At 37.9% G+C, this 24,722-nt stretch overlaps 2 protein-coding genes across 3 annotated transcripts in view; one reads left to right on the top strand and one right to left on the bottom strand.

The window, feature by feature from the left end:
• Window positions 1-3,965: 3,965 nt before the first annotated feature.
• Window positions 3,966-18,428, top strand: LOC127455417 (cochlin-like). Its single transcript, XM_051723292.1, has 12 exons — window positions 3,966-4,069; window positions 4,455-4,511; window positions 4,600-4,644; window positions 4,984-5,140; window positions 5,457-5,590; window positions 6,842-6,910; window positions 7,003-7,059; window positions 7,159-7,306; window positions 7,390-7,493; window positions 13,190-13,416; window positions 13,522-14,035; window positions 17,277-18,428. Exons 2-12 carry the CDS (start codon window positions 4,478-4,480, stop codon window positions 17,447-17,449), a joined length of 1,662 nt encoding a protein of 553 aa, XP_051579252.1. The 5' UTR covers window positions 3,966-4,069; window positions 4,455-4,477; the 3' UTR covers window positions 17,450-18,428.
• Window positions 18,429-20,434: 2,006 nt separating this feature from the next.
• LOC127454811 (striatin-3-like) overlaps window positions 20,435-24,722 on the bottom strand; it is a 44,102-nt gene continuing 39,814 nt past the window's right edge. For both annotated transcript variants that reach the window (XM_051722247.1, XM_051722246.1), the window contains exons 13-16: window positions 24,526-24,666; window positions 24,191-24,298; window positions 23,584-23,670; window positions 20,435-22,171 (exon numbers count right to left, since the gene is read on the bottom strand). In XM_051722247.1, coding sequence (XP_051578207.1) covers window positions 22,002-22,171; window positions 23,584-23,670; window positions 24,191-24,298; window positions 24,526-24,666 — 506 coding nt within the window. In that variant the 3' untranslated portion in view covers window positions 20,435-22,001. The remainder of the gene's footprint in view (window positions 22,172-23,583; window positions 23,671-24,190; window positions 24,299-24,525; window positions 24,667-24,722) is intronic.

The following is a 24,722-nucleotide window of genomic DNA, read 5'->3' on the forward strand; positions in this document are numbered from 1 at the left end:
AGTTACACAATAAATACAATGTATTGTATGTATTTTAATGTTAGTAGATAGTAGTTAAAAACATCTAATTTAAAGTGGGTCCAAATATACACTCATTGAGCACTTTATTAGGAACACAAGTACATCTACTTTTTCATGCGATTATCTAATCAGCCAATCGTGTGGTAGCAGTGCAATGCATAAAATCATTCAGATACGGGTCAGGAGCTTCAGTTAATGTTCGCATCAACCATTAGAATGGGGAAAAATGTGATTTCAGTGATTTCGACCGTGGCATGATTGTTGCTGCCAGACAGGCTGGTTTGAGTATTTCTGTAACTGCTGATCTCCTGGGATTTTCATGCACAACAGTCTCTAGAGTTTACTCCTAATGGTGCCAAAAACAAAAAACATCCAGTGAGTGGCAGTTCTGCGGACAGAAATGCTTTGTTGATGAGAGAGGACAACGGAGAATGGCCAGACTGGTTTAAGCTAACAGAAAGGCTATGGTAACTCAGATAACCACTCTGTACAATTGTAGTGAGCAGAATAGCCCGGGCTCGATCCTGAGGGTATCATTCACTTAAAAAAAAAAAAAAAAAGAAAAAAAAAATTAAATATCCAGTGTTTTTGTTTCTTATACATTTAAAAGTAGACCAAAGTGTGTTCTGAACCCAAGTCAAATGTATGTGTCAGAAGGGACAATTTCTCTGCTGAAACAGCAGAGAGAATTAGTCCCACACAGTGATCACAAAATTAGAAGATCTTATGATGTGGTGCCTTCAAATCAAACCATCCCTCAAACTGGGGGTGTCAGGGGTTAAATCTCTGTTAAGCAAGGACATTTTTGGCTCTAACTCTATATGCTTATTTTAGTGCAAAACATCACCTGGCTACCAGGTCATTTGAAAAATAATGAATTCTGGTAAATATTTATCTATAATTTTTAAATATTTATTATTTAGCCTATTGTATAATTGTATTATTTATGGGAGGAAAGTCTTAATAGAAAGTCTTGCATCTGCTTAGAGATGAAGACATTATTTCCAATGTAAACATATTACTAGTGCTACTGCCATTCATTGTCAAGCTATTGACACATTTAGACACAAATATACACGTTCACATGAACTAGAATTCCAAAAGTTCTAATGTAGAATACATAATAGTACATTACAGAGTATTAGGAGGTCTCCATAAATGACCCTACAAAGCTGAACGAGACTGCCAAGAGCCAAAATCACATACGGCACACAAACACCCTCAAGAAATGTCTGGGAACTAACTTAACCAAACCTCAAGCTAGCTATTTCAAAGGCAGACTTTCAAAAAGCTTTTTAAAGTGCTGTAGATCTTCATTCCTCTCACATTTGGCGATATAAAACTTCTGCTGCAACGTTTTCATTGCGAGAGCATGGCATATAGGGAATATTTATCCCAAAAGTAGAAACCTAATATATATGCTCTCTTATATTAATAGTGAAGTATTGTAGATTCTGGTTAATGTTTCCAACATAGAGAATGAAATAAACTTCTATTTTGGGAAAATAAATGTATCTTTTGAGCAGACAAATCTGGGCTAAAGTCTATGCAACATTAGCCAAGGCTAATATTTGTGTAGGTAAAGACGGTCACCTAAATGAGACATCCATCGAAGTATTGGACGCTTACTACTATTTATAAGGAGTGGAGTGGTAACCTTTGCATTCTTGGAGGAAAACAGTGGATCTCCCATGAAGTCTCACATGGTGTGAAACGTGCGATGCTGGCCTGGGAAGAAATGCGTTTGTCACTTCTCCTCAATTCAGCTTTTTTCATTTGACTGAACAGACTGCACATTGCCAGCAGAGTCAAGCCAACTTTTCCATATGACCATCAGCTGCCCAAGTGGGAACAAACTCGGTGTACCAAATAACAGGATATTATCGCTTGCTTGACTTATTAATAAAAACCATTCTATTATATAAAGGAATGCCATGTTTTTCCAAGAACCAAGCCAATTCTCAAAGAAAAAACTAATAAAATCGGTAACACTTCACAATGTTTCATTTGTTAACAGCATTAACTAACATTAATTAACAATGAACAATACTTCTACAGCATTTATTTTTCTTGGTTAATGTTAATTTCAACATATAGTAATACATTTTTAAAATCAAAAGTTGTGTATGTTAACATTAGTTAATGTATTATGAACTAACAATGAACAATTGTGTATTTATTAACTAACATTAACAAAGATTAATAAATGCTGTAAAAATATATATTGTTCATTGTTAGTTCATGATGCAATAATGCATTAACTAATGTTAACGAATTTAACCTTATTGTACATTTTACCATAAAATCTTACATTAACATGTAGTATATGCATATCTATCTACTGTATATTAATATATGTATAAAAAAAAAAACAGTGACACTTTAATATTAGTTTAATTACTGGATAACGCTGATTCGTAAATAATAAAAAATAATTCAAATATACTGTATATAGATAGTTACAATTCACTTTCATTGCATCTTTTTTTTTCTCAATACAATGAAAGTGAGTAGTGTATATATACATATGCATACACACACAAATGCAAGAGATGTTAGGCAGAATGTTATCTTCAGTCACCATGTATTTTCATTGTACTGAAAAAAGGATGCAATAAAAGTGAATAGTGACTGAGGCTAAAATTTTGCAAATCTTCTTTTGTGTTCTACGTAAGAAGGAAAGTCAATGAATTTTCATTTTTGATTTAACTTTCCCTTTAACAGAACACTTTAAAGCATTATATAAAAATGTTTGTTAATGTTGTAGTCAATGTTATTTCATTAATAATGTTATAAGTATAGTTATTACATTATTATAAAGTATTATAACATATTTATAATGCAATGAAAATACTTATTAATTTTAATGTAAAATATTCTTTATTTGGGGGATAAACTTCAATATGTCCCTTTATTTTGTACAACATAAGATTTATTACTTAGAAATAGTTGATAAGGGACCAATATACTGTAACCTGATTGTGTATTTGTTGACTTCTGTCCACAATCTGAGGTGCCACCCTTTTCTATTCCAGTTGGCACAACATTAGTTAGCTTCTAAAACCTCTTGAACTGACACATTAATGGTTGTGTTCATCTAACCAAGCTTTAATTAAATTTGCACTCTGAAGCATTGATGACCTTCTCAAGAATTTCCTTGTGAAAGATTGCTTTAGCCTCAGATTGCTTTAGATGTTGTGTCCTGTGAAACATTAATTGAGACACTGGGAGAGTTCCCAGTAGTTACAATGAGCAGTTGTTCAAAGAAGGCCATAACAGATGGATCAAGTAACATTCCCCGAGACATTTTTTATCTGTCGCTCTGAATAAGCACCTTGTCGCACACCACACACCCATACAAACTTCTACAGCACTCAATCCATAAACGCCAATGAGTTGGGAGATGCCACAGTCAACATTATCCTATCATATTCCTGTTTACTGCTGGGTTTACACCTGGAAATGTTTCCAAAGATTGTCCTATGATCCATAGTAGATCACAACTGATGTAAGAAGATTACATAAAAGTTCCTAGGAGAAGAAAGAGGTGTGGTTGTAAGTTTAAATTCTATTTTTAGCACTGTATCAAGGTTTACTCCTCAAAACAGCCTCAAGGCAAAGTTTTGAACACCCAGTCATATGCAGTCAGGGCCTATTCATGCTATGTGTGCACAGTGCCATTCATTTACTTTTGTATTATTCTACTCTTTGTAGCTATCATTTTCTTTCTCAACACTACTGATTAAACAAAGCTAAATGTGTTATGTAAGCATATAACAATGCTATTGAACAAACTGCAGTACTTATTACATTTAAATGGCTGAAAAGAGGGAGAATTTAAAACAATGTCCTTTTCAGGTGGTTTGGATGTAAGGCCCGCCTCTTGTGATGTCACTGAAGAATCATTGGGGTTTTCGGGGACATTATTTAAAGGACTGGCTCTTTCCTCAATATTCAGACACCTCTGGAATATCATCCATAAAGGAATTACTTTATTTTTTTCTATAAAGCTTTCAAGGCTGAGGAAACATCTTCCTACACATTATCTGTAAGATGGATTAATCTTAATTGGTTTGATGATATTTGGCTGTTTAGTGCGTTTTAATAGTGATAATTTTATATTTCCAGATGCACATCTTTTTTCTGCTCCAGTCTGTCTGTCTCTACTCACTCGTTCTGTGAGTGGATTAACTTAAGTATGCAATTCCAAAGGAGCTGTTATTGATGGATGTGTCTGGGGAGATTACATTTTTTTTTCCTGTACCATATCTGATTTCACTTTTTCCTGCAAAATAAATATTACACATTTAGATAAATAAAGAATAAAAAAGTATATTTTTTTGAAAAACTTTACTCCTTAAAGAATACTTTTAATACAAAATGGGGTGAGTTTATTCACTGTTGCATTGCATTTTCCACTTGTGTTTCTGCAGATATTCTTTAACCATCTTTAACCATGTCGATAAGGTTGCCTGTACTTCATATATTAGGTAGGCGGTACATTTATGAGTTTGTTCAAAGTCATTGTTTTAAAAAATATATATATATTTTTTTATTCACAAAATTGACTTTTCGCAGGTATTCTGTCTCTGAGCTGCTGCACTTTTGGATCTGAAATAAATGGTCAGTAACTTCCTTATTTTTAACTGTTTTCATAATAAATACAATCAATGGAGTGATATTACAGAGCTAATTTAAAAGAAAAAAGATATATCTATATATATATAAATATAATCTTAAGTATTTTTTTTAAAAGATTAAATAAAAAATAAAAAAATAGAAATGCTGACATATATTTACTTTTTTTTCAGTAGCTCAGAGACCCTCAAATACCTTTAGAATAAGGTTACCTTTTAAGTTCAAAATATAAAAAAAATGTGACTCAAAGATTTATGAATTATTATATATGGATCCATGCTTACATAATTGATATATTTAGGGTCTAGTGTTTATATGTCTTAGTTCCAACACCAATTAGCTGTGGAACTCGGGCGGCTGACCTACCAGACACACATCAGCTGGTGCTCTGCCCAGCAAACTGCACTCTGTGGAGTCTGTCTGTGTTCGGCTCAGGAGTATATGCCTCTATTTCCAGCATCTGTGGAGCGGCAATACACAGGTAAAATCTTCTAAGAAATAATGAAAAATAAAAGTTATGGGTTTGTTAGACTTGTGCAAGGAACTCTGAAAGCAAAAGAATGATAAATTAGAACAGAGAAGAAAACAAATTAGCAAACAAAAGAAAGGAAAAGGAGATTGAACTAAATAAAATCCTTATTTTAGAATTCAGGTCTAGTCCAAGGTTGATTTCCATTCTCCATTGCTTCACTGCCCACAAAACATTTTGTTTTTTCATCATCAAGACGGTGTATATGAATGATTTGGTGTGTTTAAAAGGCTGTTGCTACCTTCTGTCTTTCTGTGTCATCAACCAGAGGCATCATAAGTCTATCAGGTGGACCTGTGGAGGTTCACAGACTTCAAGGCAGGACAAACTACCTCAGCTCTTACGCACATGGCATCCAGTCACAGTTCCTGTCTCAATGGAGCTCATCTTTCACTGTGGCCAGTGAGTGGAGACATTTATGGTTTGCGCATTATTGGCGTTTGTTTTGATTTCAAGTAAAATCCAATTTGTGGACTGTTCATTGAACTCATAGTCAGAAATTTGGATAATTATCATGTCAAAAATATAATATAATATAATATAATATAACATAATATATGTTGAAATCATGATATCACTATTAATGTAATGAAATATTAGAGAAATATAACTAATATTTACTGTATATCACAATTATACTTATTGTTATTAATATTACTTATAAGTACAAATAAGATAATATAAAAGTGCATGAACATACAATATTGTTTTTTATGTGTTAGGTGTTAACATAATGTGCTAGCAGTTGTTCTGACAAATTATACATCCCACACTTTTCATGGAACAGAAATTATCTTTAACATACATTTATAAAATATCTAATGTGGATTAAACAAATACACTTTTATATGTCTTATTAATCTCAGTAATTATATGTCATAACTTTAGTCATTTTATTTTCAGAGCTACTAGTAATAAATCAAATAAAATGTAAAATAAAATAGAATATAGAAGTGCATGAGATTCCATTCAGACTGTTGATAAAGGTGGGTTTAAGGAATATTCCAGGTTCAATACAAGTTAAGCTCAGTCGACAGCATTTGCGGCATAATGTTGATTACAACAAAAAATAATTTAGACTCGTCCCTCCTTTTCTTTAAAAAAAAGCAAATATCGAGGTTACATTGAGGCACTTACAATGGAAGTGAATGGGACAATTTATTTATTTTGGAGGGTTTAAAGACAGAAATGTGAAGCTTATAATTTTATAAAAGCACTAACATTAATTCTTCTGTTAAAACTCATGTATTATTTGAGCTGCAAAGTTGATTAAATCATATTTTTACACTCATTTTAGGGTTTTAGGGATTGTTGACATTGTCATGACAAAAAAGTTGTAAAATTGGTCTTAACACAGAAAAGGTTAGTAAGTGATTTTATCACACTAATATCATGTTAACACGCATATTGTTTATATCTTGTGGCTATACTTTTGAAATAATGAGTATTTTAATGTTTACAGATTGGCCCCATTGACTTCCATTGTAAGTGCCTCACTAGAACCCAAATATTTCCTTTTTTTTTTTTTTTTTTTTTTTTTTATTAAAAGGAGGAACGAGTCAAAATTAATTTTTGTGATAATCAATATTATACCACAAATTCTGTTGACTGAATCCGGAATATTCCTTTAAGTGATACGTTTGTTTGTCTCAGGAACAATTAGCTTGCCTTTGGAAGTGTCCAGCCAAACCAGTAGTTCTGCCACAGCTGCATCTGTAACAGGTAACAAGGAGTTCAGATAACAGGAGTTGATTTACCCATACTGAATACTGAATATGTAGCCTATACTGAGTATCCCCACTTCTCCTTTGCAGCCAAGAAACCAGTCAAAAAAACTGTGAAGAAACCTCCTCCAACAACAGCAAACAGAGGTCTGTATGACTAGAGCCCATGTATGTTCCAATGAGGAAATACATGGCTTAATATGATCATGATTAAATAGGTGCTGTGTAAATGTTACCTTGTTCCAGACTGCCCCGTGGATATGGCATTGCTGATAGATAGCAGTTACAACATTGGACAGCGGCGGTACAACTTGCAGAAGAACTTTGTCAGTAAGCTTGCAATGATGCTGAAGGTGGGAACACCAGGACCTCATGTTGGAGTGGTGCAAATCAGGTGAACTGTACACATCTAGGTTCTTTATTATATCTAGTGTATTTGGTTTGTCAACAACATAATACTTTATGTTTTCTTTCCAGTGAGACACCTCGAACCGAATTTTACTTGTCTAATTATACTACAGCCAAAGACGTGACTTTTGCCATCAAGGAGATTACGTACATTGGGGGCAATACAAATACAGGTCTTTAATGCAACCTTCAATACTCATTTCATATTAATTATTAAGTGAAATAACTAATCTTGGATCATCTTAATACAATCTTGCCACCCTAAATGGAATGTTCCTGATACAATACCCTTAGTTTTTAATAACAATACAAAATCACATTAATATTAATGTCAATGGGACAAGGCATTGCACCTGAATACACATTAAATTACACACTGTTTTCATAGTAGTAGTGTGTTAGCCACAAGACTTACACATTATATGTTTTAACAGGATGATTTAGCCATGATATACAAAGTCATATCCATTATTTCAACCTGACCACGTATAGCCAGTAACTTTCACTCATACGTGCAGAAAGGGACATGATGTAACTAACAGTATTGTTTACATGGAGCAAACAGGAATTTCAGTACATGCCTAGAAGTTCACTTGCCTAGAACAATAGTCCCAAGGATGATTTTCAGCTCAAATAACATTGTAAGAAAGAATGGTAACACTTTACAATAAGGTTCCATTCGTTAAAATAGAGCCGGTCAGCTTGTAGTCCACAAACCCGGAAGAGAATTCGCCATGGGTTCCTATGGGATTTTCCTATGGGTTTTTATAATGGAGTTTTTGAATTTATGAGTAAAATAAGGTCTGTGGTAAACATTACTTGATGATATGTGGACGTTTTGTTCTACAACATAAATTACACACAGCCATACATCAAACATGAATTTTGAAGCCGCTGTGCGTTTAAAAAAAAAAAGTATATAATTCAATACGGCTTCAGAATTCATGTTTGATGTATGACTGTGTGTAATTTATGTTGAAGAACCAAATGTCCACGTATCGTCCAGAAATGTTTACCACAGGAATTATTTTACTCATAAGTCTAAAAACCCCATTATAAAAACCCATAGGAAAAGCCAGTGGGAACCCATGGCAGATTAGACTTCCGAGTTTGCCTACAAATTGATGACACGGCTAAACAATTCTATTAGTTAATGCATTAGGTATCATGAACTAACAATAAACAAAAATGTTTTTACAGTATTTAGTAATCTTTCTTTATGTTAGTTAATAAAAATACAAATGTTCATTGTTAGTTCATAGTGCATTAACTAATGTTAACATATGCAACTTTTGATTTTAAAAATGTATTACTATATATTGACATTAACATAAAAGTATTGCTTATTGTTAGTTCATGTTAATTAATGTTGCTAACAAATGTTAACAAATGTAACCTTATTGTAAAATGTTACCGAAATAATTAATGTAAGTGCTTTATCAAAAATATGAGCTTCACATTTCTGTTTTTAAACCCTTTGGAGTGCCTTGCCCCATTGATTTCCATAGTAATTTTTTTTCTGTATTTTTACAAACTGAGGGGAGAGTCAAAATTATTTTTATTTACAGCATGCACTGAAAAAAAAACTTCTTTTTTTCCTTAATTAGTATTTTTGACGTTGTTCAGCAAAAATATTTAAACATCTTTAAAACAAGACAAATTTACTTGAGAAGCAAAATTGTGCAATTAAGCATAAACCTATGTAAATATTGTTTGGGTTTACGTTTAAAACAAGAAAAACAAATTGCATATGGAGTGAAAAGTAATTACAGAAAGAGTCTTAAATAATTTTGATTATCAAGTACATTTATCTACGGAGCCCCTTAGAGGACAGACCAGGATTTTCTTTTTTCTTTTTTTCTAAAATATTTTTGCGTTCCCTTGCATTTAGTTTCGCGCATTTGCCCTATATACGCTCAAACTTTTTCTTCAGTATTTTCTTCCTTCAAGACTGACATCGTCTCGTCTTGACTACGCGTCTGGATCAGCCCTCTCTTCGCCGTCGACGGACACCATCAGCGGACAGGACTCCTTGCAGACGCATCAAGACGTTCTTCGCCTGACTCTCAGCGCCTTCACCGAAAGATTCACCCGCACCCTCTAGTGTTCTGGGTAGGGTTGCACCAGCTGTGCGTAAGGTCTCACGTAAGTTGGGACGTAAAGTTCACACTAAGGGCTTAGTAACTACTAGTTATTTTGTAACTAAGTCAGTGCTTAATTTGGTTGCACCACCTGCTCTTAAGGCAAGACTTATCTAGTAGGTCGTAAGCTCTCCGTCTCTGTACTAGTCGCATAATATGACGTATACCTGTATTGATCTAATAAACAGCCTTCAAATTTGTACACAGAAGTGTTAAAAAGCTGTGCATTTCAGTTTATCTCGCTACGGTTGATGTTCAAACCTTGTTTGCTCACGTAACTGTCAGCTGTAATAAATTATATCCCCATTAAAATATGATACGTAATAAAAGTAGATTTAATAAATAGTATATTTGCCCTGTGTAAATAACAATATATAGGAACTGTATCTAAAATAAATAAGGGGTGATAATTAAATACTAATACAACAGGCTGGTAAAATAGACATTTATTCATTTTAATATCCTATATATATTTTGAATGTGTTGAAACTTGACACCGGGCGACGCAAACTGAAAACGGCACCGTTAGATCGGTTTCATGCTGAAGAGCTGCTTAAAAGTAAGTTCTCTCTCTCTCTCTCTCTCTCTCTCTCTCTCTCTCTCTCTCTCTCTCTCTCTCTCTCTCTCTCTCAAATGTAAACGAGTATAAATGCCAACACCATTATATATGTCGAAAGGACTGAAGCATGTCAACCAAAACACAAGCTCATTGATGTCATTATATATCAGTCTGCTTTTTTATTCCATCAGTTACTCCTGGTCGGAGTCTTCCGTAAATATTTAGTTTATACGTAGGGTTACATCCTACCTAAGTTTAATGGTGCAACGCTCAAATATTTAGTAGAGCGTAAACTGTGGCTTAGTGCCCATTTACGCCACAACTAGGCTAAGTTTTAACTTACGCACAGCTGGTGCAACCGGTCCCAGGGCCGCACCCACGCCGAAGCAGCTCTCATGGGGACGGACTGCCCATGTGAGGACATGAGTCGCCCTCGTTCTGAAGGATGATTCCACCTCCCGCGCCCTCCCGACCAATTCCTCTGTGTTAAGTCTCGAGATGCCACATGAGGAAGCACGGCGGGGCCGCGAGGTAGAGATGGAAGAACCCGAGGAGGATCTCGCGCCAGCGCAAGCCCCACGAGCCCCTCGATCTTCCCACGCAGTGTCTGTGTCTCATTTGGAAGCCTGTGTCCTCCGGAGGTCGCATATCTCGGCCGCATACATCAGCGAGGCTGTCTCGTTTCAGAAAAGCGAGTAGGACACTTCGAATGCGACATTCTTTCACGGGAATTCGGAGGATGCTCTCACAACCCACAATTCTTTGAAAGTAACACCAATTTGCCCGTAAATATGATGTTCAAACGCAAGGAATATTATTTCCCAAGTTGAAGTACCTCAGTAGATGGGTGCAAAGTATATAATATGTATAATTATATTAAAATATAATTAAAATAAAGTATTAGACTAAAACTACACCTGTAAAATCTATTTTCTTTTCTCTCTACATCATTATAACTCTCTTAAAATTTACCTCATACATTCCCTTCTAAAGGGACATTGTTCCCTTCTCACTCGAAGCGCTCCCGCTTGTTAAAGAGTGGCGTGCTGTCATAGCAACCATGTTACGTTCCGTTTCCGTTTGTCCTACGAAGGCTGTTTCGTCGTTTAAACGAGATTTGTTTAAAAGAGGATGCTCGGTATACTGCAGCCTTCAAAGGACGCATCCTACCTAGCACGCAGCCTTCGAAACCAGACACAGCGTCTTTGCCAGTGCAGTACGCACGTGACTTTACACTATTAGCGCTGTGCACGATGCGTTACGCGCTCTGAGTGAGAAGCTCCCATCAAATAAGCGGCTGCTATATCTGTGCTCGGTATCCGCGCCCACTCGCGCATTATGCGTCGTGTGGCGCGTGTTACTGAGCATTTCTCAGTGTGTTAAAAAAAACGGTAAGAGGGTGGAGGAGTGGCCGAGGACCAGGCTAAGGCGTATCGGAGAACCAGCGAGTAAATTTTTTTTCTCTCTATCTCCTCTCTCTCTCCTTCTGCCGCTCCGTGTTTGCCTTTCCCTCTCTTTTTAAATATTCTTGTCTTTTTTTTTTTTTTTTGGTATTATCACTGTTACAGTGTTTGTACCATGTTTTTTTTTTTGTTGTTATTATTGTTTCCCTCTCCTTGTCCCCTCCTTAGATCCAGGAAGACAGGGATGACCTGCCAGCAGACAGGGCCGGAAGGGCACACCTCCCCCCTGGGAAGGGGTGGTGGATGTACGTCATGCCGGGGGCTCCCCGGCCTGAGAGAATAAGGGAGGAATGTGGCAGGGCGGAGGGCGGGGCCGGGTCGTGATACCGCACAACCGACCCCGAATTAGGATGATTAAGCCCGAGAGGGATAAGACCGACTGGAGACGGCAGTGCGACAGAGAGAGAGTTACGGACAGCTGTCTCTCTCTGTCGCACTGCCGTCTTCGGAGTCAGGTTTTCAGACGAAAAGTGGTGACCATGGATGCTTCCAACACGGGTTGGGGCGCACTGTGCGATGGATGCCCGGTTTTCAGCACTTGGACAGGTGCGAAACAGGGCGTGGCACATCAACTGCTTAGAAATGCTAGCCGTCTTCTTAGCAGTGGAAGTTTTCCATTCCGACATGGTGAATCATCACGTTCTGACAATATGTCAGTGGTAGAGTACATAAATAGCCAGGGCGGCACTCAATCGCTACCAATGATGAGCCTCCATCCCTCTCCCCGCATGCGACATACTGTATGTTCCGGGCCGTCTGAACTGCGGAACGGACATGCTGTCGTGCCAGGGACCGATGGCGGGGGAATGGAGACTTCGTCCTCAGACGGTTCTGAGGATTTGGGAAATATTCCGCAAAGCGGAAGTCGACCTATTTGCCTCCTCAGAGAGCCCACTGCCCTCTTGAAATGCACGCCTAAAAGGGCGGGGCTCAAACACCATTGCCAATCATAAGATTGCCGTTATGATACAATGGCTTCAACTAGGTTATGGAAAAGGAATTCCCCATAGCGTTCAAATGCAATGTCTCGTTCCCTTCATCTCAGGGAACCGAGGTTACATGAGTAACCGGAGATGTTTTCTATAGTAATATTGTAGTAACTATGAAAAGTTAAGCAACCATGTTTTTGTTTTTTTTTTGGACCGAAACAATGGTTTTAATACAGTATACTGTATCCATATACAGTAGTAACCATGGTTGTACTGTATAGATTAACCATGGTAATTGTATATAATTGTAGTAAATGTTGTAGTAAAATATTGTAGTAAAATCATAATAACCACAAAATTATGATTTGTATTACCATAGTTTTCATTTTCCTTTATTATTACTATGGTATTACTATGAATATCAAGTTTAAATATGGTTACTATCGTAAAACCATGGTAAATTTATCGTGAGGGCACGTAAAACTTATTGCGAGGGAGCGCAAACTATTGTGAGGGCACACAAAACTATTTTAGAAACAAATTTCCAACCTGTCTTCTAAGGGATTTTATATTTATCTTGTTTAAAAATGTTTAGATATTTTTACCTGGAAACAAGACAAAAATAAAATACTGTTAAAGAAAATAATTTTTGCAGTGCACCACAGATAATGTCAATAAAGCTGAACTTGAAACATTCCTTTAAACTTTCTGACATAATACATGTCCTTGCTTCAATGAGCAGAGCTAGGCAGGCTTGAGTTATTGGCTTTTGCACAGGTAAGGCCATACTACACACTGTGAGGAACTTCTTCAATCCGGATTTTGGTGTACGGAGAGGTTACCCACGGGTCATTGTGGTGTTTGTCGATGGGTGGCCCTCTGATAACGTGGAGGAAGCGGCAGTTTTGGCCAGAGAGTCTGGAATTAATGTGTTCTTTGTGTCTGTGGCCAAACCTGCACCTGAGGAGATGAGCATGGTGAGCGATCAAGACTTCATGAGAAAGGTGAGTTGTTTCACATATGGAAAAACACCAGTTTAGTGCTTAGGAAACTATGTTCAATGGAAAAACCACAGTTTGCTTACATTATACTTTATATGTATCTGACAGGCAGTGTGCAAGGACAATGAGTTCTTCACCTTCACCATGCCCAATTGGTTTGGAACCAACAAGTTTGTGAAGCCACTTGCTCATAAGCTTTGCTCCATCGATCAAATGCTCTGCAGCAAGACCTGCTATAACTCTGTGAACCTGGGCTTCCTGATCGATGGCTCCAGCAGTGTAGGTGACGGAAACTTCAGGCTAGTGCTGGACCTTCTCGTCTCCATTGCACGCAGCTTCGACATCTCCGACATTGGATCTCACATTGGTGCAATCCAGTTCACCTACGACCAAAGGATGGAATTCAATTTCGATGACCACACAAAGAAAGATGATGCTCTGAGGGCCCTGGAGAACATCCCATACATGAGCGGAGGCACAGCCACTGGAGACGCCATCAACTTTGCTGTGCGGAGTCTCTTTAAACCCCACACAGGCTCTGGCAAGAATTTCCTCATTATCGTCACTGATGGACAATCTTACGATGATGTAAGAGGACCGGCTATGGCCGCCCAGAGAGAGGGTATGTTTTTTACACAAGCACTTCCTTAGATACATCTAGAACGTCTTGGTTATGTATGTAACCTCGGTTCCTTGAGACGAAGGGAACAAGACATTGCCTTCTGCTAACGCATATGGGGAGTGTCCTTCTACATGACCTAGTTGAAACCTCTCTACAATAATGCCAATATTCTAATATTGGCTATTGTGTTTTAGCCCTGCCCTTTTAGGCGTGAAGCTGTCCACTATAAAAGCAGGCACGCAAACACCATTCCTTAGAATTTTCTGACTGAGGGACAAAGAGTACATCGCTCGTACCTCAAAGAACTCTGAGTCTTGTAGTGTGGCCAGCATTCGCAATGTCTCGTTCCCTTCGTCTCAGGGAATTGAGGTTACGTATGTAACCGAGATGTTCCCTTACGACTCAGTACACTTGACATTGCGTTCTGCTAACACATACGGGGAACAGAATCCCATCACGCTGCACTACACGACATAACCTTCCCAGAGAGGAAACATGATGCCGCAGTCTCACGGGACGGCGACCGACATGAGTATGCTGCAAGTGAATGACCCTCATGGTCAGCCAGGAGGGGAACACTCAGAATATATATATGAACTATGGTTATACAGTATGGATTAACCCCTTCATGAACCCAGTCAGAAAGGAAGTTTATTTACAGTGCCTGTAACTTTGGGAGCACAATGGTCCGCATGCAGGCGGTTGTATAAAGTAACAGGGAGCCCGTATTTAAAAAGAGAGGCATAAGTATATATTTGGCCAATAAAATAGTAAGCGCTTTAGACAGAGAGGACTTGTTTTGAGAGAGACATTATGTCTAGGTTGTAAAACCTTGTGAATGTGTTTTGAGAAAATCATCCTGCTGCAAAACATATGACTTGTAAGGACACTCTGTTCGTCCATGCCCATGAATAGGCCACGCCTCTAGTTGAGTGTACTTTAACACCAATTGGGCAATTCGCACCCTGCAACTCGTAAGCCAGGGTGACCATATCAATGATACAGTAAGAAAGTCTTTGCTTGGAGATGGACATTCCTTTTGTTCATCCTCCATAGCACACAAAGAATTGGTCAGACAGTCTGAACTAGCGTGTGTACTCAACGTATGTGTGTAGCGCTCGCAAAGGGCATAACAAATGCAAGGACTGTTCCTCATCCAAATTAAATGGAGGAGGGAAAAGGTCTTAAAGGTGAACCACCTGCGCTAGAAGGGTGTGGTTCTAACCTTAGGCACATAGCTGGGTTTGACAGTGGTTTTGAAAGGCCCAGACCAAACTCCAGACATGAATTGTTAACTGATAATGCTTGCAAATCACCGATCCATATTACTGAGGCCAAAGCCAGCAGTGATGCGTTCTTAAGAGAAAGCACACGCAATTCAACATAGGCCAGAGGCTTGAAGGGAGGCCCCACAAGCACTTTCAGAACCAAGTTAGGTCCCAGGTCGGGGCTGTAGCCGGGCAAGGGGAATTTAGTTGCCCTGCCCCCTTGGAATTATTATTAAATCATGTTGTCCTATAGAGATTCTGGTTTCAGGTGTGTGATACGCAAATGTAATCGCTACATAAACTTTGAGCATAGGCGGAGTGAGCCCTGTGTCTGATCGCTCTTAAGAAATGTACTAATTTCAGGTATGGGGCAGTTCACTGGGTCTTTGCTGTGTGAAAAGCACCAATTAGACTCAGACTTTGTTGATGACAGAATGGAGGCACATTGGGGAAATGCTTACTTGCTTACTTGGGGCGTGTGCCAGCACGAGGTCCACCTCAAATTCCCCGCCGTACCTCCTCTTGTGATCCCTCGGGTGTCACAGAAGAGGCAGTTGGGAGGGTGCATCAGGCTGAACTGTCCCTCAGAAAGAGGGTGATTTGCCATACATGTAAGCGCCTCTTTTAGTTATATATATATATATATATATATATATATATATATATATATATATACGCACACACATACATGTACACAATAACACAATAGCTTATAAGGATACAAAACTCCTGCTGAAGCACTGTGGGAATTCAGGAAGCTGAAGCGGCCCGTTCACCAGTGAAGTGTCAAGGCGGAGTAAATGTTCGCTGGAACACTACAGGGGAGTGGAGAGTATTCTTGTTGCCGTGAAGATCCCACCCACTGACTCGTGTATGTTGACGGTGAAGTAGTAGAGGGCTTCTAGATGAGAGATAAATCGCTGTCTTGAAGGAAGAAAATTCTGAAGAATGGTGTTTGTGCGCCTGCTTTTATAGCGGACAGCTTTGCGCCTAAAAGGACAGGGCTCAAACACCATAGCCAATATTAGAATATTGGAGTTATTGTAGAGGTTTCAACTAGGTCGTGTAGAAGGACACTCCCCATATGAGTCGTAAGGGAACCAGGGTTTTCAATCAGGGGTCCAGAAGGTTCTCCAGGGGCCTTTGAGAACATATATAAAACATACAGAATTTTATAAAACATGGAAAAATCTTAAATCCAGGGTTCCCACTCCTTTCTAACCAAGGAATTCCCATGACTTTTCCATGCTTTTTCCATGACTTTTGATTATTTTCAGGAGTGGTGATTGGATATTGGATACGTTTTTTTTATTTTTTTTTATAGAGATATATATATTAAAAATGAGAGATTGCACAGAGAGTAATTTCTAGCCAATTAAATATTTTAGAGCTGGCTACAGCTATAAAAATGTATATTCACTAGAAATAAAAAATACAAATAAAAAAAAAGTAACTATTTGCCAAATCTGACATTATTACTGTTTCATTTTGTTTTCTAAGGACTACAAATAGATTTTAATTTAATTGAAAACTGTTTTTCTTACAGTTTTATACATCTTAAAGCACTCTAATAGTGGGTAGAAACATGATCATTTCTTTTGGCTTTAGTACATTGACCAGGGGCGTAGATTCCGGGGGGGATGGAGGGGAGGTAAGACAAATCTATGCTCCTGACATTGACCATAAAAAATCAAATTTTGCAAATAAAATATTGTTATTCCACACAGTGTAAAGTTAAGCATTAGCCTATGTAATATTGTAATATTTTTAATACAGTGTTATAAAAACAAAATCTATTTTTTTTAATAATGGTGGTTCCCTGTAACGTTAAAAAAAAAAACTGATATAGAAGTACTTTACAGTGCGTAATAATCTGTGAATCAGTGCAGCTTTATTGAGTAATAGCCAGTAGAGGAAGATTGTGGAAGTTATTTTGATGCCATTCTGACCATGTTAATCTCGCTTCATCATAGGAATTACAGTGTTTACCGTTGGTGTGGCTTGGGCTCCGATGGAAGATCTGAAGGCAATGGCGTCCGAGCCCAAAGAGAGCCACGTGTTTTTCACCCGTGAGTTCACTGGCCTCGCGCAGTTCCAGCAGCCCATTGTACGAGGGATCTGCAGGGACTTCACAGACTACAATTAAAGAGCAACTGCTTGAGTGACAGAGGAAAGAAAAGAGAGAGAAAGAAAGGGCAAACACAATTAAAAGAACATCAGTTTTATTATTTAGCTTTTTGCTATACTTATTAGAACAAATGTGATCTACAATGCTGTTTGTATGTTTTAACTAAATGTGCAAAGAAGGGACGGCCTTGTATTTGCACGGTTTTCAGCTTTAATGGTATTGGTATGTCTGATGATAAAAAGGATTTTACAGCTTATTTTAGAATGTTATCACACAGTATTGTATGTCAACCTCTCTATATTGTGGACAATGTAATTGTTTTGTGATTTGTAGTCCTTTTCCATCATGTTCCTTGTGTGTGTGTGTGTGTGTCGGTGGGTGGGGGGGGGTTGGCAAGTCTTTGTTGCCTGCGGAGGGGTCACTGTAACAAAAGGCCTTTATATTCATTTAAGGACTTGAAAATTCTATTCCAGTTATGCAAGGTAGTGCACAATATGGGGAGGGTGACAAAAAAACAGCTATGAAGAAGATTCACAGTGAAACAGCACCCTCCCACGCATTCTGTCGGCAGTACAGATGACTAGACTTCTGGATGCATCACTATCCTTTTAAATTTATCTCAATGGATCAATGTTTGCTGATTCACACCATTACATAAGTAGATCTGGGTTATAAAATAAAACAATATGGTCCTTCCCAGAGGTACCAAACAATATACAAGCACTGTACTACATTCACAAACACTTTTTCTTTCATGTCATGTTACGTATGTCGGAGTGAGAGATGAGGATAAGCAGTTTGACCATATATATTATTTTTCTTAAATTATACTTTCAATGTACTTATCGAACACATTTTATGTGTACCCTTCCATATGCATGCTTTACTGCCTCACATAATGACAACAGAGGTGGAAGGGAGCATTAAAATGCTTGTACATTTGTTTATAATTTATTACTTTCCTCTCAATAAAGGACAAGGTGTTTTTACAACTTGACCAGCTGTTGATCAAACTGACATGCCCACACACTCTTCTGTTGCCTTAGACTTATCAGGCATAGTAAAACATTGAAACAACCCATCCAAATAACATATCGATGTGCCATCTATATAGCAAAGGGTTTGTTTAACCTATATCTGTCTTAACAGAAACACAATCTTTATTAAAAATTGTAAATCTTGGCAATAATCATTTGTCATCGTCAATGACCTGTCTAACAATAAACAACACTTTTACAAGTGTGACACCCTTGGCCAAAATCGAGTTGTTTGGAGTCTGCTAGTGTGGCACCATCTTAAAGGGATAGTTCACCCAAAAATGAAAATTCTCTCATCATTTACTCACCCTCATGCCATCTAAGATGTGTATGACTGGGGGGCCTGCATAGCTCAGTGGTAAAAGACGCTAGCTACCACCCCTGGAGTTCACTAGTTCAAATCCCAGGGCGTGCTGAGTGACTCCAGCCAGGTCTCCTAAGCAACCAAATTGGCCCGGTTGCAAGGGAGGGCAGAGTCACATGGGGTAACCTCCTTGTGGTTGCAATAATGTGGTTCATTCTCAGTGTGGCGCATGATGAGTTGAGCATGGTTGCCACGCGCTATGTCACCATGGCAACGTGCTCAACAAGCCACATGATAAGATGTGCGGGTTGGTGGTCTCAGGCACAGAGGCAGCTGGGATTCATCCTCTGCCACCCAGATTGAGGCAAATCACTACGTGACCACGAGGACTTAAAAGCACATAGGGAATTGGGCATTCCAAAATTGGGTGAAAAATAAAATAAAAAAAGATGTGTATGACTTTCTTTCGTCTGCAGAACACAAAGATTTTTAGAAGAATATTTAGGCTCTGTAGGTCCATACAATGTAAGTGAATGATGATCAGGCCTTTAAAGCTAAAATAAATAAATAAATCAGCATAAAAGTAATCCATATGACTCCAGTGGTTTAACAATGTCAATACCTAGAGACTGCAATGGCAAGATGCACAGTGAAAAAGTTGTTATATTTTGGTCTGTTCTCACCCAAAACCAACTGGATCGCCCCAGAAGACATATGTGTAAGGCATCAAATAGACATCAGGATACGCGACAAAGCGCTTCCTCTCTACGCACGCTTAACTAAATTCAACAAGCACTTTCAGAGTTTCATAATACGAGTGACTCACTCTTGTCCCTCAGAAAATTCGGAAGAAATGGTGACTGAGGGCCCGCTTATATAACTGCACACCTGAAGGGGCGGGGCTCAGACAGCATTGCCAATCAGAGGATTGGCATGATTGTATAAGGGTTTCAGCAAGGTTGCGAAGAAGGACATTCCCCATAGTGCTTACAGCAATGTCTTGTTCCCTTCATCTCAGGGAACCAAGGTTACATGTGTAACTGGAGAAGGCATCCATTCTCACAAATTATCACTACTAGTGTCAAAAACATGATACATTACATAGCCTCTAACCTGCAGTATTGTAATGTAGTATAGAAGCCCTGTAGGCTACCCTACTTGTCTAAAGAATATTGCAGTTACTGTGGTTAGGCTACCTGCTTTCTTGTCTAAAGGTTTGAATGAAAGATGTTACCGTAAAACAACTGAGATTGAGCTAGACTTATTGCCTAGCATTGTGATACCATGCACAAGAACATATAGTCAACCAGAGTGGAGATGTCATCTGAGACAACTGTTCTTCTCCCTCTCTTTGTCTTCCAGCTATTCAAACATCACTGGGATACATTGTTCCAAAGCACATAATCACCTGTGGGCCATTTTTTTTTAAATCCTGAGATTCTGACTGGTGTGTGAAAACTTTTGCTACTTAAGTGTTTACACATGGAGAAATATGTTAAATGCATTAAAGGAGTTGAAGGAATGGATTGCGCTAATAGATTCAGTTGTAGTGTGTTACCAATCGAGAAAAACGAATGCATTGGACTTTACTGTAAAGTGTTACCAAATACTTTGATAAATACAATGCTGCATTAATTATCGAGACAAGGGGCATGTTGCATATACAGATACACCATTTAATATTTATTATAGACATTTTATATACATTACTTTTCAACAGTTGTGTTTTGTTATGTGGTACAATCTTTAAAATCTGTTGATTTAGTAGTAAATCAAAAACCTTTACAAAACTCATCAAAACTCTTCAAACTGATCAGAACTTTTGGAAGACTATAAAAAATACTTTATTGTATTAATCATGCATTACACACACAAAAAAGGTCTTTTGTTACACCATAAACTGCACTGTCTTTTTAAAAACAGACAGAGGTTGGGACAGAACAACCAAACCAAATATTACGAATTGTAATTCATCATAAATGCTTAGGCATTCAAATCCTTTAACTTTGAAAATGGAACAAAGAAAAGGTTTCTCCCCCTGCTTCAAAGTACTGATTGCCAGCATCATCGGGTGAAACCCCATCATCAGCCAACTAAGAAACTATCTGTTTAAAGAGAGCATTTATAACAATAATAAATCTATAGGTTCATTTCTTTTTGGATTGAATAACATACCCCATTTTGTTTGCAACAGCCCAATCTAACAGTAACCGTTGAGCTATGATCTGAACAAAGGATAAGTCTATCCACAAACAGTGAAATAAATAAGCCAATAGCGTTCCAATCTCTAACCTGTGATATTTAAACTCAGTTACAGTAAGGTGTACAAAAACATCACATAGTGACAGGATGCCGGTTTATTTGTTGATTCCTAAAAGCTCTCAGGGCACAACGCGCTGTGCTTCTACTAGCGTACAATCTCTCCATTACGTGATAAACAACGTTAAAGCAATGAGTAGTATGCGTTAGGGCAGCACCCATCCGGGGTTTCCAGAGACATAAGACCATTCATGAAAGAGAACTGGATAAGATAGAGGGCTTGAGTGGTACTATAGTCCATTCTTTTAAAAACATTGTGATTTTCAGCGGTTTTACGACAGTCTTTATTTATATAAAATTGATTATAAAAACTATACTTTTTTTTTTTCTTTTTTTTTTTACAGAAAAAAAATGAAACAAACTCTAAAGGTTGACTGAGTTGAAGCATTAAACTGTATTCCTTTTCACGCTACATTAGGATGAGGAGGGTGACTGAGATTAGGGTAATGTTTATGGCTCGGCTGGATGGGCAGGGCTCCGTTCCTCAGGTGCCCCGGATGAAGGTCGGTGAAAACCTACTGATGAACATGATAACCACTCCATGGTCACTGAAACATACCTACAGAACACATTATCAGCTCAGATCAAAACCAGTCAAAAGGCTACAAACACTGGTTTCACTCCAGCTTTGACGTACAGTAAATTACAGTGATTTTTTTTTCTTTGAGAAAAAAAAAAAATATTAAAACTGATGAGCACTCCACACTTGCTTCGCAAAACAGCACGGCCCCCTCTTGGCACCTGGTATCGTTGTGTGTGTGTGGTGTGAGTTTGACACCGTAGATGGTGGTGGTGGAAGCCACATCAATGTAGTGTGAGAAATGCTACTCTTGTTACACAAGGCAGTGAAGCAGTTCCTTCTTTCTGTCTGTCTTAATGTATGCATTAATTCAGGTATGGACAAGGGCTTTTATACAAAAACTTTGGCCAGGGCATCAGCTCCGGCACTTCCTATATATGCCTTAGATGGGTGGAAGGCAACGTCATATATGGCCTCGTCCGACTTTTTCCTGTGAGCGGTGACCTCCTGTACACATGTCTTACTGTCAAGGTTCCACAGGCGGATGGAACTATCGTGACCTGTGGTAGACGGTGAAAAAGGGGTGTTATTTTTTGTGATGTCCTAACTTAATTTGAAGGGTTTATAGAAACATAGATATTATCATGGAGAAGACTAGCTGCATATTAGGCTATATAATCGAGATTAGTGCAAAGGCTGAAATCAAGGGAAAAAAGTCCTGGGTCCTAACTGGTGAGATTAAAGGAACAAGTTTACCCAAAGATGAAAATGCTGTCATAATTTACTCACCTTCATATTGTTTGAAACCTGTATGACTTTCTTGCTTATGAGGAACATAAAAGGTGTTTTTAAAGGAATATTCCGGGTCCAATAAAAAGTTAACCTCAATCTACAGCATTTCTGGCATAATGTTGATTACCACAAAAAATTATTTTTCTTAAAAAAAAAAGAAAAAAAAAATCTATGTTACAGTGAGGCACTTACAATGGAAGTGAATGGGGCCAATTTCTGGGAGGGTTTAAAAGGCAGAAATGTGAAGCTTATAATTTTATAAAAGCACACATTAATTCTTCTGTTAAAACTCATGTATTATTTGAGCTGTAAAGTTATTTAAATCATCATTTTTACAGTCATTTTATGGTTTGTTGACATTACATCGTCATGAAAATTAAGATGTAAAATTGGCTACAACCTTACACAGAAAAGGTTAGTAAGTGATTTTATCACACTAGAATCACGTTAACATGCATATTTTTTACGTCTTGTGACTACTTTTGAAACAGTGTGTATTTTAACGTTTACTGATTGGCCCCCATTCACTTCCATTGTAAGTGCCTTACTGTCATTTTTCTGCAAAAATCTTGACATCTGTTGCGCGTTCATGAGCGCTTAGAGTAGCTTGTTCACAGTTAGTGCTAAAATCAACTCAAGATCTTGCATGAACGTGTTTGTAATGACATGAGGGTGAGTAAATTATGACACAATTTTCATTTTTGGGTGAACTTTTCCTTTAATAGGACTCAAAAAATGAATGTGTCTTGAAAAGGGCAGACTAAAGTATATTTTTAAACTTTATACTAAAGTCATGCATGAAAACATTTAAACATTTAATTTTTATTTTCTTTGGGGTCTTTATGACACTTTTATTTATAGAAACATTACAGAGATAGCATGAGCTAGAAGGGGGGATGGGATCAAGTATTTTACAAGCCAGATTGGAACTCACGCTGCCCAAATGTACATGCTAACCGCTAGGCTATGTCGCTAAAGATCCATTGTTTTTGTTATTTTATACAAAGGATATGTAATTTTTTTTTTAAACGTTCTGCTGTCATACAGGTATTCAAACCTTTTTCAAAAAAATATAACAATTCTGCATCAGACTTTATGTAAATAGTTTGGTAAAGGTGAGTCTGTAACAAGAGAGAGTGAATTATACAAACTGTAGTAAACACTGGCCAATAAAACTTACTTCCTGACATCAAGTAGATGCCATTTGGATCTATAGCCAGACTAGTGACAGCATCCAAGTGAGCCACCATTGCATGGATTGCTTTACCTACACAGAGAGAGGGAATGTAGGTGATGAATAATCCCAGACATTAACAAATCACACCTTTTTTCTGGATATAGTGTGTTTCATGCGCCAACTTCCATGTTACTGATACGCGTAATTACTAGAGCTGTCAGAATTAAAATGTTAATGGAAGCAATTAATTAAAAAAGTTTACGCATTTACCATTAATACAGCATAAACCAGCATAAACACTGGTTGGAAGGGCAGAACTCTTGTAATGTGTCTGCCTGGAGTATTACACTGATGAACACACCACAAACACACACAGCAGTGATTCAGTGTTAGCGATAAAGTGATGGGAAAAGGAGCTCTTAATGCTAATATGTTAATTCAAATAGCACTTTCAAAAAAAATGTTAATAGCATTTTCAAAATCTGCAATTAACTACGAAACATTAAGCGATTATTCGTGATTACAATTTTAATCGACTGACAGCACTAGTAATTACATGTAAAGCGACACAAAGAAAACATCTAATTATACACTTGAAAAACACACTCACCTGATTTATTATCAAAGAATTTGATGTGTCTATCCTCATGAGCTGTGACTGTAATTGGCAGAGTGGGGTGGCTGACTACTTTACTAATGTGATTTCCAAACGGAATAGCTGCAACAAGAGCAGAAGGCAGTAAACATCACAAGTAAAAGTCCAATTCTCACACTCTATGATTTGATTAAAGAACTACAAAATAAACTCTCTATGATGCTACAAGCCAGCATACAGAGGCTGACCTGCTGACATTGTTCAGTGAACAGAATGTAACATCATATTTACAAAAGAGCACTTTGGCTGTGAAGGGCTCTAAAGGACAAGTGGAAATGTGAAGGATGTACCGCTCTCTCCCTGTGCCGAGAACACCATGACAGGCTGTGAGGTCTCCAGATCGTAAATGACAGCATCTCCCGTGTTGAAGGAGGCCACCATATGAGCTGGATCACACCCACTGAAGTCAACGGATGTGGGAATACCATGATCTGGACAATGAAGAAGTTAGCCAACATAACTCAATGCCACATCAATGTTACAGTGT

Source organism: Myxocyprinus asiaticus, chromosome 17 (genome assembly GCF_019703515.2).
Source record: "Myxocyprinus asiaticus isolate MX2 ecotype Aquarium Trade chromosome 17, UBuf_Myxa_2, whole genome shotgun sequence".
Classification (NCBI taxonomy): domain Eukaryota; kingdom Metazoa; phylum Chordata; class Actinopteri; order Cypriniformes; family Catostomidae; genus Myxocyprinus; species Myxocyprinus asiaticus.